The sequence below is a fragment of the Pteropus alecto genome, unplaced genomic scaffold (genome assembly GCF_000325575.1).
Source record: "Pteropus alecto unplaced genomic scaffold, ASM32557v1 scaffold73, whole genome shotgun sequence".
Lineage (NCBI taxonomy): Eukaryota > Metazoa > Chordata > Mammalia > Chiroptera > Pteropodidae > Pteropus > Pteropus alecto.
Genome location: NW_006436284.1, coordinates 6,839,433 through 6,857,506, shown reverse-complemented (window position 1 = coordinate 6,857,506; position 18,074 = coordinate 6,839,433). Strand labels below are relative to the sequence as shown.

General features: G+C 32.8%; 1 protein-coding gene across 3 annotated transcripts in view; it reads right to left on the bottom strand.

Moving 5' to 3' along the window:
- Positions 1-855: 855 nt before the first annotated feature.
- Positions 856-18,074, bottom strand: part of GPBP1 (GC-rich promoter binding protein 1) — a 71,040-nt gene continuing 53,821 nt past the window's right edge. For all 3 annotated transcript variants that reach the window (XM_006912475.3, XM_006912473.3, XM_025047208.1), the window contains 6 exons: positions 15,800-15,984; positions 15,040-15,180; positions 13,531-13,698; positions 12,883-13,070; positions 8,960-9,062; positions 856-1,912 (listed from right to left, as the gene is read on the bottom strand). In XM_006912475.3, coding sequence (XP_006912537.1) covers positions 1,754-1,912; positions 8,960-9,062; positions 12,883-13,070; positions 13,531-13,698; positions 15,040-15,180; positions 15,800-15,984 — 944 coding nt within the window. In that variant the 3' untranslated portion in view covers positions 856-1,753. The remainder of the gene's footprint in view (positions 1,913-8,959; positions 9,063-12,882; positions 13,071-13,530; positions 13,699-15,039; positions 15,181-15,799; positions 15,985-18,074) is intronic.

Genomic DNA, 18,074 nt, shown 5'->3' with positions numbered 1-18,074 from the left:
TTTTTAAAAATTACAAAATCTTTCTTAAAAGCTAGAAAATACAATAAGAGATTTTAAATGTAACTACATTTCTCAGGTCCCTTCTAGCTCATGTTAGCAAATACAATTTGTATCTTAAAGGTTTCATTAATCTATTAACCAAATAGTGCAATCTAAGAATCCCAAACGCATTCAATATGTGATACTGACAGAGCTTTGTCAAAGCACACTTTAGGTTTTCTTCTGGGTAACAAATTTAATTTCAGATGACTGGATTGACTTGTGGCATATTATACAATAAAAACCTATTATAAAAAAGGTAACTTTAAGATATACGTAATACTTTTTACCGCTCTAATTCATCCTCATAAATTTTATGGAGGTGAAACTGTGTTGCTTTTATTTTAGTTTCCCCATTGTCACCATTGTCAATATAAACAAATCTGGCTTTTGGTGAAAACTGGGGAGCCTGGGCAGGATATAGTGAGGTGGAAACAGCAGAAACACTGCAGTTTTTTGAGAATACAATTTTAAAAAAGAAAAACTGAGGATTAGCTCAATCTGACATAAAATCTAGAATATTTTTACTCTCTAAAATTATGCTCTTGCCAATTAGAATATATTTAAAAATGAGAGTGAGGCGGGGAAAACTAGAAGCAAATGCGAGTAATCGAAACCAGAAAAATCAAAATACAAACATACAGAATCAAATTACTCTTCCAGTCAGCAGTAAAACAGAAATGCTTCTAAAATTAATGTGCGAATGAAAAATAAAGTGGTTGTTGAACATTCGTTCGATAAATGTTAAGCAGTTGATAATAAAAAAGGTATTTTCCAAAGCTTTTTCTAAACTCAGAAAGTAATCACCATCTTTAATAAAGTATAACTTTGTTTTAATAAGTGAATAAAGCACATTGTGTTTAGAGACCAATACCTTGAACACTACAGAGAACAACAATATTCTGAAAATCCAGTTTATTTTCCATGTTGTGGACAGATCCAGTCAGTGTGATCAGTTTTTCTGCACGTGTAATAATTTATCAAAATAAGTTTTCCCACAACAACTCTTTTCCATCAACTCTGAAAATCCTAGTCTGACAACATACCCAAATAAAGCTATTGAAAATCACCTCTTAAAATTTGGAAGTGTGGCAACGTTTTCCTGTAATATTTACTGAACTACAAATGGCTAAAGAGCAATTTATGTTTTAAAAGGTGACTAGTACAACAGTTGAGTTCAGGAAATTAATGTTTTAGTGCACTTTGCTCCAGTTTTAGCCAACATGCTACATTGTCCTTTTTTGGGAGGTTGGGGGAGGGGAGGGCACAAAGTGGACTTGAGGATTTCCATTGTACGAAAGAGATATGACTTTGCAAGCAAAACAGTGTAAGCTGCCTTTTTCTCTTAAGACCTGGACATTTTAAGACAGAAGCTTTGCAAAACATTACACAATTTTTTATTATTAAATGAGAAAATCTCATTTGTTACATCGTCACATTGCTAGTCAGAGAAATGCTGCAGTGATGAAGAAAGTCAATGTTGGATCAACCAAAGTCCTCATTTCTACAACATTCATTTACAAAGAAATAATGTTCAACACAGCCCAACACAACATTCTTGGTTTTCTTCATATTGAAGTCCCCCAAAAAAATCATCTTCTAATGGGGTATATTTTACTACATAAATTATAGTTCTTCATTTTTACAATTCACCCCAAACTGTATGAGAGATGTATCACACTAAAATTTCTAAAGCTGTTAGGAAGGAAATCCTTCACACATCGTCGTCATCTGATGTGTCACTGCTACTTGTTTCTGTGTCATCATTCTCAATAGTGGGTTTGAAAGTGCTGTTTTTCCAGGGTCCAAACTTGAAGTCACAGATCAGGCCATTTTTCAAAATACCATTTTTCCTCAGACCATTCTTCTGTAACTAAAATGTCAAAAATAAGTTAATTAAATAAACTATCCTTCAAGAGTTACTACTATAATAATTAAATGTAACCATGAATACAATTAAGTTAATAAAACTGTATCCTACTCTGAAAATTTCACAGTTTATGACAATGTTTCTGAAAAACTAGTTAGATTCAGGTAAGTGATCCAACTGATCTAACAAAATATTTCCTAGAAATAAATCACTGCCTTTGGGAGAACCACATTTACCATCTATCAAAACATTATGAAAACTGTAATATAAATACCTTCAGATCCTGCCTAGAATATAGTCAGCAACCATTCAGCTACAGCTGTTATTTTTATTCTGACCTAACTGGGCTGTTAACACACCCTACAATCTGCTTTATTCATACTTTATAGAGTAAGTAGAATACAAACTATTCAAGTAGTACTCAAGAAAGGTATACAGAAGTAACAAAATCAAATAGACCCCTTTGCTTAACCACAGAAATTAAGATACTGGAAAAAAATTAGTTTCTATTTCTGAAAATGAAAAATCAAATCTAAAAGGTTAGTATGGTAATAAGAATTGGGGTTTTGGCCCAAATCGGAAACAATTTAAATACACAAAATTAAGTTTAATAATAATAATAATGTAAATTCTATTAACTTTGGCCTTTTGGATTTCTTTCTTTCATAAAAAATGTTCAATGCCCTGGAAATTTTCATCAAAATCTCTAAATACAATCTTCCAAAGACCAAATCCAGATAAACAGTAAGTTAATATTTGGAATTGAATATAGGTTTCATATTCTAGAGAGTTTTTTTAATCATGAAGATTAAGATAAGACACAAACCCAAGGAACCACTTATATCATAGCTACTAATTTTGTTATGGACCTTGAAAACTAGAAATCACAGGTTTAGGATCTTACCTCTCATTTTTCCTTTTTCCCTATGTATTTTCCATAGCTAATTTTATTTTTTACCTAAATTCTAAAATGTACGCTACTTCCTTTTCACTTTGAACAAATTACATCACCGTCTTTAGAGAGAAAAGGCCATGAGTCCACCTTTGGTGTCCTCAACCACTTTGATACTTAAAAATATACCTCTCACTTTTTTAAAGATACATCTTTCCCAACCCCAGAGTTCTATTCTTGCTTCATATGATGTATAGCCTAATGCCACTGAATCTTTTAAAGTCTGAAAGCTGTGGAGAATTTTGACAAAAACCAAATCTAAAATCTTTATCTCTGATTTCTCTAACCTGCATCATCCTCAAGAATCTAACAATGTTTTTTTTAAGCCTCCTAAAATCAGCTCTTCCTTCTATATTCCTGTTCATATTAATGATATGACTATCGGTTCACAGACTGGAATTTCAAAATCTTGCTGGTTCTATTTCAGATCTCTTAGTCTCATCAAGATCATTTTTTATTGTCACTTCTCTACTTTAGGGCCTCATTTATCCTCCCCTAATTATTACAATATATGCCCCCCCCAACTAATCATATCATCCTGATTCTAGTCTTCCAAATTACCCTTCCAATGTACACTTTACACTAACCTGTACTTTCCCATGTACGAATAATGGCCACTTCACATCCCTAAAAAACTCTCGAAGGTTTCCTTTCATAGAATACAAGCTATACTTTTGACATGGTATACACAGACTCTTCATGACCCTATATATTTTTTCAACCTTATATCAAGGTTAAATGAACAGGCTTTGAAGTAAACCAGACTTGGGCTCAACTTCTAGCTAAACTACTGATAAACTGTATAAACTACAGAAAATTATGCAACCTTTCTGAGCCTTAGTTTCATCATCTATGTAGGAAGACTAAGAACAGTATCTACTTCATACAAATGCTACAAAAAAATACACTTAGCAACACCTAGGAGGCATTAAGAGCTCACGTAATGTTAATTACAATTACAGATGCCATGTAATTTATCATTCAAACTAGGGAACTTTTTCGAATGAAAGTAAGTACTTGGCTATTAATTACTATAGTGGGATAACATGAATAAACCAAGACTCAGAGTCACCCTTCCTATTATCAGGATCTTTATTTAAAAACTTTCCACTCTATGCTCCAGCCACTGTGGACCCCAGCATACATTGTACTCTTACTTTTTGTCTTAAATGTCAGTCCCTCATCTTAACTGTCAAAGGCCAATTCAAATCCAACTCACCAATTATGCTTTCCCAGATCACTGCAACTGGAATTAATCTCCAGATAATCAATAGGATGTTAAGCCCTATTTGAGCAAAAAATTTTGTTTCCCTAGTACTCCAGAACACAGCCTGGCATTTATGAAACATTTAATAAAACTGCCTGACACTCTCTCCTGTCTTCCTCTTAAACATTTTGAAAACTGCTATTACATTCTGCTTTATATATGGAATCTATCTACCCTTATTAAACTGTTAGCCCTATGAAGGAGCTCATCCCTAAAACTCCATAATATCTTAGGCATAGTAAACACTCAATAAATGTTTGAACTGAAGAGAGGGACTTTGAACTCATAGTCTCCTCTGTTACCAGATACAACAGAAATCTTTTTATAAACATCAGGCACCAATGAGTTTTCAGAAATCTAAATGTCAAATGATGGCATCATTAATAAATCCATGTCTTTATCATTAATTCAGAAAAATATGGTTATTATACTTATACACCATTGCTTCCCAACTCAAGTATGCAAATAATTTTTATATATCAGTTAATTATCATATTATCAATAGAGTTTTATCTACCAATCCTAGTCATCAACAAGGTTTTAGAGCCAATTATCTTGGTCAGACAATATTAGCTGTCTCTGAAACTACTACCTATGGTAATGATACCTGGTCAGTTTCTCTTGACACTTTTCTTCAAATTCAAAACAAATTGTTCAAACAGATACACAACTGGTAAATCATACAGTAGACTACTACTCACCAAACTTGAGGAGTTTCAAAAGCATGAAAGTAGCCAGATCTAAGACCACACAGCTTTATGGTTCAATTATTAAAACATTCTAGAAAGGCAAAACTATAGGAAAAACTAAACGAATCAGTGTCTGCCAGAGGCTGGAACTGGGAGTGAAAGAAATGAATGCAAAGGGAGATGAGGAACTTTTGGAGATGATGGTTATACAACTATATGTAGTCATGCATCACTTAATGGTGGGATATGTTCTGAGAAATGTGTCATAAGGTTCTGCTGTGTGAACATCACAGTGCATTTACACAAACCTAGACAGTATAGCCTACTATACACCTAGCTATATGGTATAGCCTATTGCTCCTAGGCTACAAACCTGTATGGCGTGTTACTGCACTGAGTAATGTAGCCAACTGTAACACAATCTTATTTATGTAACTAAACACAGAAAAGGCACAGTTAAAATTTGATATAAAAGGTTTTTAAAAAGTGTACCTGTATAGAGTTTGAATGGAGCTTGCAGGATTGGAAGTTGCTCTGGGTAAGTCAGTGAGTGAGTGGTGAGTGAATGTCAAGGCCTAGAATATTTCTGTACACTACTATAGACTTTATAAATACTATCCACAAGACTTCTCCCTGCTTCCACTTCTGACAGAGTCAGAAACAGAACATCAAAGCTGCCAATGCTGCTCCATGAACAGGGATATGAGCTGAAATTACTGGAAATATCTTAGAGAAACTGACTGAGTAAGGCACAGACCACCACAATGATGACTGTCAGGAGAAAGTAAAAGGTGGCTTGCGGATCAGCAAGAAATCAAGATGGAGAGATAAAAGAACACAGGGGATTATCATAGCAATGTGGTTTTGGCTACTGTATGTTGGAGCAGTGGAAAGATTAAGGAACTCTGTGGTATTCATTAAAAAAAGAAAAGGTGTTTAACATGGAGATGGTGTAGAACTGAGGACTCAATATTTTGACTTTGGAAATTTGGTTTTGGTTCCACTGACTCTATCTGGCACAAAGGGCTCTCTCTAGCACTGAACTGATGGAAAACCAACCAACTGAAAAACAAACCAAACTTATCTTACTTTACATCATTACAATCTGAAAATATTTCCAAAGCACAGGGACAAGCGGGCTCCACACTATACAGAACACCTTTATTAAAGTGACATTGGCACTTGTTACTTATTAAGGCAGTTCCTGTGGACTTGTGTCCTTGTACAGAATCTTAGGTCCTCGGCAAGGAATCTACAGCCATGTAGTCTGACAACCATCAAGCTAGAACTGGGAGGGCTGTAGTGCCCTCTGAATATGTAGTGCTGTGGGGACAGGCTCCTCTGTGCTGAAACAGGTCAGTGGTGACTGAATTTGTGCACTCAATATTGAGGTGCTATGAGTAAGAGGGAATCTACTGCCAAGCTCCATAGATATTGGTCCTATTGAATAAATATAAATAAATAAAAAATTAAAAATTCCTTTTTAATGACATATTCTTCTATTGCTTACAGAAAATTCAGCTCCATTATAATTTTATAGGACTACCATTGTACATGCTGTATATCACAGATGAAAATGTTGCTATGAGCCCCATAAGTGTACATTTACATTTGTCAAAACTCATCCAACTATATGGTGAATTTTTTGTATGTAAATTATACAATATAATAAATGTGACAAAAAAATTCTTCAAAACTATTAACCATCATCAGCTTCACAACTATGTTGTGAAAAATAACATGGTTCACTAAGAACTTCTGAGTAAAAACTTAACTAGGAAGGAAGAAATATGACATTAGAAAAGACATAAAACTATGTTTATAGATGACATAATCTTATATGTAGAAAACCCTAAAAAATCCACAAAATAACTGAGAACTAACAAATACAAGTTATGAGATACAAAGTCAACACATGAAAATCGGTGTGTTTCTATAGTGAACAATCCGAAAAGAAATTAAGGAACAATTCTATTTACAATAGCATTTAAAAAAATTAGGTTAGAAATTTAACCAATGAAGCAAAAGACTTTTACACTAAATACTACAAACTGTTGATGAAAAATTTTAAAGAAAACACCAATACACAAAAAGACATCCCATACTCAAGGATTAGAAGGCTTAATATTGTTAAGATGTGAATATTACCGAAAGCAATCTATATAGATTCAGTGTAATCCCTATCAAAATCCCAAAAATTAGAAAATAGAAAACATCGTTCTAAAATTCATATGTAACATCAAGAGATTCCCAATAACCAGAACAATCTTTGAAAAACAAGTTGGAGGTTTTCACAATTCTTGATTTGAAAACTTTATTACAGAGCTGAAGTAATCAACACAATGATACTGACATAAAAAGACATAAAGACCAATGGAGTAGAAAGCCCAGAAATAAACCCTTGCATATATAGTCAAAGGATTTTTGACAAAGATGACAAAACCATTCAATGAAGAAAGGATGGTATTTTCAACAGTGTTAGGGGAAAGGGATATAATGTAAAAGAATGAAAATGGACACTTACCCTAAACCATGTATTAAAATTAACTCAAAATGGATCAAAGACCTAAACTAAACAAACTATAAAGCACTTAGAAGAAAACAAAGGGGGGAAGCTTCATGACATTGAATTCGGCAATGATTTACTGGAAATGACATCAATAGCATAGGCAACACCAACAACAAAAAAAAAAGATAATTTGGACTACATCAAAATTTAAAACTTCTATGCATCAAAGGACACAATCAACAGTGAAAAAGCAACATATGAAAGTATTTACAAATTATTTATCTAATAAAGGGTTAATATCCAGAATATATAAAGTGCAACAACTCAGCAACAAAAAAACCCAAACCACCCAATTAAAAACTGGGCAAAGGAAAAAAAATGGACAAAGGACTTGAATAGGTATTTCTCCAAAGAAGAGAAACAAATGGTTAATAAGCACATGAAAGGATGCTCGATATCACTAATCAACAAAGAAATGCACAATCAATAGGAAAACCACAATGAGATACCACCTCATATTCTTTAGGATGGCTACCATCCAAAAAATTAAAAAAAGAAATTCTTGCGCACCATTGGTGAGAATGTAAAATGGTATAGTAACTATAGAAAAACAGTATGGTGGTTCCTCAAAAAAGTTAAAAAGAGACAACCATATGATCCAATAATTCCACCTCTGGGAATATATCCAAAAGAACTGAAAACAGGGACTCAAGATATTTATAAACCCATGTTTCAGAGCATCATTACTCACAACAGACAAAAGACGGAAGTAACCCAAGTGTCCCTCAACAGATGAATGGATAAACAGAATGTGGTATATGCATATAATAGAATATTTGGCCTTAAAAAAGAAATTCTGACACATACCACATGGATGAACCTTGAGAACATTATACTAAATGAAATAAGCCAGTTACAAAAGGACAAAAACTGTATGATTCCACTTATATGAAATACCTAAAGCAGTCAAATTCTGAGACACAAAGTAGACCCAGTGGATTCCAAGGACTGTGGGGAGCTGGGAATGAAAAGTTATGGTTTAATGGGTAAAGACTTTTAGTTTTACAAAATGAAAAGAGCTCTAGAGGTGGATAGTGGTAATGGATGTACAACACTGTGAATGTACTTAATGCCATGGAACTGTACACTCGAAAATGATGGCTCAGATGGTAAACTTCATATTACGTGTATTTTGCCCCAAATATTTTAAATACTGTAAAAAAAAAAATCAATACTAAAGTCATCCTTAAACGTTTTTAAATTAGGGTAATCGTGTCCATTTTATCATGAAGTCAATATATTTCATTCAAAACATTTAAAAAGTGTTTTGAAGATTATGATATCAATTATAACACATCCATATAGAAAATCACCTCTGCATGACCAGAACTACTAAAAACAACCTCTAATTAATAAAATCTCAACTTCCTGATACTCTATCAAACGTTTCCTAATAGTCTTTCAAAAAGGAAACTATGAAAACATAAAACAAAGGCAACTGTGACCTTATAGTGTGATGTCCAATAAATTCCTAAATAAAACTATGTAAACCTCTCCCTTCTTGTTATAATATGGTTGTTCTGATTAAGGAAGGGCAATTTAAAGTGAATTTGTATGATTCAGGACTTCTTACCTGTTCACTAATAACTTGGAATTCTCTCATTTCATCCTCTGTTAAGGGTGCACATGTTTCATCATTTTCACTGTCTTCTTGCCAGCCCATCTCCTTCAACAATCTGAAAAGAATGAAAGAAATTAATAAATTTAGAGCTTCACCCACATAGGATAATTCCATTTGTTACATGCAAAACAATATTATGCATTATACAAAGTCCCCAAAATACTTTTTTGCTTTGACTGTCTTTCTGAAAATGAATAAATAGGATTAAGCTCAATAAGATGTCTTAGATAAGATCAGCATGAATTGCTTAATCTTTGATGTCATTGGTTCTCTGGGTTGGAAACCTGCAAAAGGCTCTCCAGGCTAGAAACTGAAGAAAATTTGCTAAATTCATGTCCTTAGAGCAATATGCATCCTCATTTGCTTTAATATCACCCCCCAACACTCTTAGCTACTCATTAGGTTTTCTACTTTGGAAAGAAAAGGCTGAGCTATCTTCTCTATTTTGCATTTTATAATTTCTCTGTTGATATCACCTTTTATTTATTGTGCATGCCAGTAATTGTCCTCAACACATAATTCAACTTGAAAGAAGCATTATGTTCTACAATAACAGAAAAATTACATTTTTTTAAAAAGCTCCCAACCAGGATCTAAGTAAAATGACTAATATGGTAATTAGCTTTTCCTTCCTTCAATTTTTAAAGAGAATACTTCCATCTTAGGCAAACAGAGAGAAAAAGATTAACAGAGAACTAACTAACCAATTCTCTAGTTGGGCAAACAAGAACACCACAGCATAGCCATTGCTAGTGTATTTGAGTCAATGACTCCAAAGTTTTCCTCATATGGCCATATATTTTATACTGTCTGACTACATTTTTTTTTTAAATAGTTATATCTCTTAAGTATTTGTTACTCCTATTTATACCTATTCATCTTTCAACTGAAGCCTATCACAAATTAGCTACTTTGTAGACTTTTATACTGTTAAACGATCTCACAGAATATCAATGCTCAGAGACTCCAAATAAAATTTAACACTATATCTGTATTTTACAGATAAAGAATCAAGATTACATAAGTAAAGTAACTTGCAAACCTGATGGCAGAGAAGGAAACAGGACTCTGGATTTTAGCCACTCAAGTTACTACACACTGACTGCACCAAAACTCTGCTGCCTCTGGACCAAAATGTCACAGTCATAATCCGAATTACTATTTCTCTTATTCTTTTAATCACTTAACATTTCTTTTCCAACTGCACTCTCTTCATTCTTTAACCTAGGTACCCTCCCTGTGGAGTGGTATTCCATTCGCAATGTCACCTAGTCTACAGTCTATAGATTTACAGTGGTAAAACAATCTAAATGCTTTTGCTAGATCCTTACTTTCACTTCTTTCACTGTTAAAAACTGAATCTCAACAATGCAGATGGAACAAATTATTTCAAATGGTATAAAAGACAAGTATACCTAACTGTCCACTTTCTCTTCTGTCCCCGCCAAGACTATATTTTTTTCCCCATGTTCTTTAAAAAGTAGCCATAAGCATTTTTGTTAGTAATCACCAGAATGGCATAACAACCGCAATAAGTATTAAACTGGTGATAGTTTAATTACCTATTACAAGACTACCAGGTGGCATGAACTGTGGTGCTACTGCATTCTTTGTCTCTTTGTCTTGTCAAACATTAGTATGAGTGGTCAGTTAGTGGAAAATAATCTAATCTGCACAGAATTTCTGGGTCATCTCTTCTCACTGACCCAATCTTTCCATAAGTAAGTTACCCTACAATAACTTATACTCTGTGGAGTTGCCCGTTACTTTTGTCAGTCTTTTTTTAATATTAGTTTCAGGGTATACACTGTGCAATGGTTAGACATTTATGTAATTTATGAAGTGATCCCCCGATTACTCTAGTACCTATCTGGTACTACGCACAGCCATTACATAATGTTGACTTTATTTCCTATGCTATATTCTAAATACCTGTGACTGTTTTGTAAATACTAATTTGTACTTCTTCATCCTTTCACCTTTTCTATCCAGCTCCTGAGATTTTAACTGTTAGTCTGGAATAGCTTTCAAAACAAATACTGTGTATTTCTCTTTTCCCCAAAATTAGAAATATGCCTTAGCAGTGATCTGCGCTTTGCTTTTTCATGAGCATTTCTTCCCATTCTCCTTCGAACTATTACCACCAAATCACCCTGATACCACTTTCACGATTACTACTCTTTAAATATTTTCAAAGGCTTCCCATTTCCTAAAGAAAACCACGACAACAAACTCAAATTCTTTACTCAAATTAGAAAAAACACAGGATTAGAAGAGGAGGGTCACAATTCCTACACAAACCAAGTCTAGTAACACAGGACAATTCCTTCATTTTCATGACCTATTTCCTCACCTGAAAAATTGAAGAAGCTTGAACAGATCTCTAAGGTTCTACCTTTTCAAAGTTATTCTCTAATTCCATTAAGGACTCTACACTCCTGTCAAGATATTTCATCCACTGCTCCTAAAACAAACTAGGTATGTACTCAACTACTCAACTCTAAACATCCCTTCACATTCCTTCTTCCAAATTGACTACCCAATATCCTTGCCCAGATTAAGGTCTCACCCTTTAAGATTTAATTTAAGTCCCAATTAAAAAACTTTCTCACTGGTACTCAAGCCATAAAATCTACCTCCAAATTCCCTTGAACTTCTCTGGCCCTCATTTCTACTAATATATTTGGTGCCTAGACAAGATAACTATCCCTCTGATATAGAAGCTATCCTCAATACCCTGAGAATGACACTGAAATCTGACAATAAGAATACATGTGCTTAATTATTTTGTATTTTATATTTTAGTTTTTATGTTTGAACAAACGAATAGTCATCCTTGAGAACTGTATCACTGACACCTGACTTGTTAAATTAGTTTGTGTTTCGAAATGCACCACTAAGAAACTGAAACAACAACTCAGAATGGAAATATCTGCAAATTATATATCTATGATAAGAAATTTACATCCAAAATATATAATGAATGCTAATGACCCAAAAAGGCAAATAATAGAATCTAAAAAGAGGAAAGAATTTCAACAGATATTTCTCCAAGATAAACAAATGGCTAAAAAAAATGTTCAACATGGTTAATCATTAGGTTAAAATGCATGTTAAATGCATGTTAAAAACCACAAAAAGATACTACTTCATATTCATGAGAATGGCTATAATCAAAATATAATTTTTGTTGGCAAGAATATGGAGAAATCAGAATATTTATATGTTGATGAGAATGTAAAATGGTACACTCGTTTTGGAAAAGTTTGGCAGTCTCTCAAAATGTTAAGCATAAGTCCAGCAATTCCGTTCCTAGATATCTACCCAAAAAATAAAATCATGTCCATACAAAAACATGCACATGAATGTTCATAGTAGCATTATCCAGAATACTCAAAAACTATGAACAACCCAAATATCCATCAACTGATGAACAAATGTGGTAGAGCCATACAGTGTACTTTTTGGCAACAAAAAAGAATATGAACCTTGAAAGCATTATGCTAAGTGAAAGAGCCATACATAAAAGACAAAATATTGCATGATTCCACTTACATAAAATATCCAGAAAAGGCAAATCTATAGGTACAGAAAGTAGATTGGTGGTTGCCTATGACAGAGAGTAAAAATGAGTAGTAACTGAAAGAAACAGAGTTTCTTTCAGGGGCAATGGAAATGTTCTAAAATTAGACTGTGATGACAGCTGCACAACTCTGAATATACCAAAATATCACTGAATTGTACATTTAAAATGGGTGACATTTATGGTATATAAATTATTTATCAATAAAGCTGTTAAAAAATACATCACAACATTTATATAATACCAAAATCCTGAATATAAAAACTGCAGAGAAGTAAAAATAAATACTAACCTGTGTTCTGCCTCAAGTGAACTTGAAAGAACATCAGTTTGTGGGAAGGTTGAAGACCGGATGATTTGTTGGGAAATAACCGAGGCATTGCCATTCTCTTGTGGAATTTCATTTTCATCAAAGTTTCGGTTTATATCTCTTTCTTGGTGAGTACTATTGCTGTTATGCAAATTAAATGAGTCGTCATCCTGATTTTTAGGGAGTTCAAAAAGAATGAGTTAGAGAATACAGTTGTTAAAAACTTTAATAGATCCTGGTTAATGTTCATTGATAATACATAAATGTAATACTTACTAAATGTAGAAGAAATTCTCATAAGGTAGAAAAACTAAACTGTGATGGATACCCATAGCTTTCTATTTACTCACATTTATATGACAAAAGCAAAACCCAAAGAGTAAAGGTAGACAGCATGGGGAAAACAATAGAAAACACACTAATGGGAATTTTTTAAAATTTCTGCACAGGAACTACAGAATGAGAAAAATCTACTTTAGAAAGTCATTACTTATGCAAATAGCTTGCTAGCCAGGCTTGCTTTCAGGGAGATAAAAATTTGAAGTTTATTCATGGGTCCTAAATGATATCTGCCCAAATATTTTAATGACATGTTAATGTCAAACCAAGACTTACTGCAAGTTCGATTACCTTCTCTGAGCCAGCATGGCTTTCATCTTCATGTTCCTCTTCTACTCTGTCCCTTTTCAATGCTTTCAAAAATTCACTCTTCTTATCAGTGCGCATTCGTGTCAGTTTGGTTAGACGAGGCTGCTGATTAAGTTTGTCAACAGGTGAAGAGGAATTTGAGCGATTACACTAAGAAAAAGAACAGAAATATTGATAAATATGTAGACAGAAGACTAATGTCAATATAAAGCTCACAACTACAACTTCCTCTTTCATTTCACCTTCACAATATAAAACTGATGCTAAAGTCTATTTCAAAGACATTTTCCTCTCACCCTGTATATTTTACCTATCTCACTGAATGAGTAAACAAAAAACATTTCTTATCCCAGAAATAATTAAGGTCTGGTAACATAAAGAACTAACACTCTAAATTAGGAGTTTAAATACTATTTTATAAAATAGATCTTTAAACTGTTTAAACATTTCTGTAATACATAGAAGAGCAGTTATTAAAACTGTGTTCCACAGAGTTCTATAGTTCTAATAACAGCTCCAAGATGATCTATTTTATAATTATTTACATGCAGGTACACGTAGGGTTGGTTAATCAGGTAGGATTTCACCAGGGAAAATTTTTGAGAAAGAGCAGGAGGGAAAGGAAAAGGAAACACGTACTGACATCTTTTTGATTTTGGTGTTTTGACAGTGGAATAATAGAAAACAAGATGTTTGATCTTTGCATCACAGATTTTTAACAACGGCAATAAACCATAATGCTTAAATATGGGCAATAATGTCTGTAGACTAGAATCAGTCTAAGCCTCAATTAACCAGCTAAGAATGCTAGTCCTTCCATCAAAGCTCTAAAATTCTGTGACTGAGAACTAGTTAGTATATAAGGGGCTATGCTGTTCCAATATAGTACCCAGAGCAATTTCAGGTATACTTATATAGTCACAAGTGACCCTGAACTAGTAAGAAAACACCCTGGTATGGAAGCTTCAGAAACCTAATCAAATGATAGAGAAAATACTTAACCTAATCAAATGATAGAGAAAATACTTAAGTTATATGAAGTCAGTTCAATATCAGTATACACCTTTCCCTCTCTTCCTTCCCTCTACCCTCAAGTGTTAACACTAGTAAAATGTCCATCAGCCCCAAAAGAAGATAATATAATACAAATTCTCAATTTTAGTCAAGGTTCAATCATATGCATAGCTACCACAAATGTCAAAATTGCAACTGTCATAATTCTTTCCTTTAAAATTATTCTAGTCAATGGGAACATGAGTTTCACTGTATTATTTTCTCTACATTTGAGATATTTGGAAATTTTCATTAAAACTTTTAAAAATTATTCCTACTTAACACGCAAAAATGTTAGCAAATTGAGCAGCATCTAAATCAAGTTTTCTGAAAGTATAAAACATTTCATTTTAACGTATTTAATAAACCTATGCCTTTTGCTATAAATTATTCATGATTAAGATATGTTGCATTCCTCAGAAATTTTAAATACCATACCTCTTTCACTGAAGTTGTTGACGGACTAAAATTCTTGGCAGTTGATTTAAAAGCATTGAAGTTACCAACACCATATGTAGACTCATGAGAGAAGGCAGTCCCAACTTTATTTTCTTTAGTTTGGCTTTTCCATTGTGTAGGCTAAAGAAAAACACAGAGACATTAATATGTATTCAAAAACACTATAGAGAAAAATAAAAAAAGCAAATACTATAAAGATGTGGCTCATAAAAACAATTATTTTTGTAATATATCTTAATCATTCCTACATGATTGATTCTCTTGTATCTTTTTCTACAAATAAAATCAAAGGTTGGAATTCAGATAAAAACATTTGATCACATTGCTATTTTTTCAATTGCTATTTTTTCAATTTTGTAAACCTAAAGTTAGGTTTCTTTTGCCTAATATCAAGAAAACAAAAGTGAGTGTTTCAAAAACCTAAAACAGAACACCAAGGAAACAGCATTATATGTTATTATTAAGCAATTATATCATAGATGCAAAACTATTTTTTGCATAGATGCAAAAAATTTTATAGATTTAACTATTAAAACAAGAAAGCACATACATGACCAAGCAAACGCACACATCATATAAAAGATAATTAAAATTAATGACACGCAAGCTAACTCTTTCCATTTACAAGTCAATAACCAACTATATCCCCACGACTAGGTGTAAAATTTTTAACATTATTTTCCCAAAGTAACTCAACTGATAAACTTAAAGTCTGTATTTTTAGCAATTTAAAACTTACTTTTGTAGGTGGAGCAGCAGGTTTAGGGACTAAACCTTTATAAACACTTGGACCAGTCCCGTTCTTAACTGGCTGTGACTGAAGATTTCCTACTACTGGGAATCCAGATAGCTGTAAATCTTTTGTATTACCTTTCTTAATGACCAGCATCCTTGGAGTTCTAGATTTAGGATTTGGAGGATATTCTGCATAAATAAAGTATGAGCAAGAGTCACACACAGTTTAAAATTTTAACATAAAATTAAACCACCAAAAGAATAGTATGTTCCAAAGTTTGATTATATTTTTTAAATAATAGCTGCTTCCTGGGTGAAATAATTAAACTAAGTAAATATAAACTACACTGCTGTTTAAGAAATACAACTAAAACATAATTGAACAAATCATAGCAAGAATTCAGCAATGTCAAGTAATACAGATGAATTCAGCTGACAGTGCCCTAGGAGGTTAACTATAACCAAATCAAGATTAATTACATTCTAACATTTTTCATTAATTTTTTTAAATTATAATTTTCGTTGTAATGTCACTTAAAATTTGGAATATAAAGTATATTTTCCTCTTTCCCATTTTGAAAAGAGAATTTTCCTAATTCTCTCATTTTTATCTCACTTATAATTACCAATAAGCAAGGAACTACAGTTCCTCTATTCTAAGTTTGTACTTAAGTTATGACTAATGAAAGAGAGTTCCATTTTCATAATATCAATTCATTCAAATATTTACTGATCATCTAACTATACTGAAGGCATTATGCAAGTTTCAGGGTAACCAACTCAATCCTAGTCTCTGAAGACAGTATTAAGAATAATAGTTGCTAACTAAAAGCTTTTTTCAAGACCATTGCAATTGTTAAAATATAAAAAAACTACTAGAGTTTAATCAGTGTATGTGTAATCAAACAGGTGTTGCACGTGAGCATGTTCACAATTATTCCAATGAAATATGGCTTTCTTTCTTTGGAAAAATTCTGAAAGCATCAGCTTCATAGTTAGAAATCTTTATAGGATAAAAGAATTAACTTGAGAGAAATCCCAGAAAATCTAAATTAAAATTAGTTTACATATTAAATAATATATGATCCTGTGAGATTGTTAAGTTTGTGATACTGCTCCACCTCCTACAAACCAAACTTACACTGGATCATCTCAAAAACTAAACAAAGACTCTGAGGGACATGGAGGGACTCTCAAAGTTCATTTGAGGCTACATATTCTTTAAAATATAGAGCTGGTATGGTGCTTCATTAATTGTAATGCTGAAGGATAAAACAACAAGGACTTAAAGCAAACTGAGAAAAGATTCATCTTTCCAAAAATTAAACACATGTTAATCTACAAGGACAAACATTCCAACTTCTTCTTGGCTGCCTAAAAAGGCCCAAGATATGAATGCTAAGAAAGATATCTTCAGACAAACAAGAATACAGAAATTATATCACCAATACACAGCTTTTCTGAAAAACTTACAAAAAGAAGTCAATAAAACAAAGATAAAGAATAAAGATCTTAAACAGAGGTCAATTAACAATAAATAGTACTAAAACAATTTAAATTTTGCAATTATTGCTTTTGGTAAAAAGATGACTGTATGAACGAAATGGTAAAAAGATTCTTGAAATTAAAATATAAGAGAAAACCTTAACATTAACAGCCTGGTACTCAAAATCTAAAATAAAGGCAACTCAGGAATCTGAGAAATGACTGATACTAGGAAATGCAAAAGGTGATAGGAGTTTGTAAGGTCTCATCTCAGAAAAATCCAAGTGAAGGAGGGGGCAATTCTACCAGTATGCCACTTAAATAAGTTCAAATATAACTGATTAAGACTTCCAGTTCTACTCAATATCAACAAATAAGCACACAAGTTTATCTTGTCTTCTAGAGCCTTATATTAAAATTACTAAACTGAGAGAAGAAAATACAACAGTAAAGAACATAAAAAGGGTCATCAGCAAGGAGTGATTCCAACATATTTCTAGAGACATAAAGGAAAAAACTTTAGAGTATGCACAAAGGAACCAAACTAAACAGGGAGTTATTCTGTTATTCTGTCCTGTAGAATCTTGTACTATAGACTGGGAGTTGGAAATGCCATTTATGACGCAGAACAAAAAAAAAACTTTTTTAAGATAAAAATCAATCACCAAGAAAAGATCCTTACTAAAGTAAATCCTAAACGATGTACTATGGGCGTGCGCGGTGGGGGGGGACCTTACATCTCATATGAAAGGTTGAAGATACAAGAAGAAAAAGATGTTTTGTACATAAGCAAT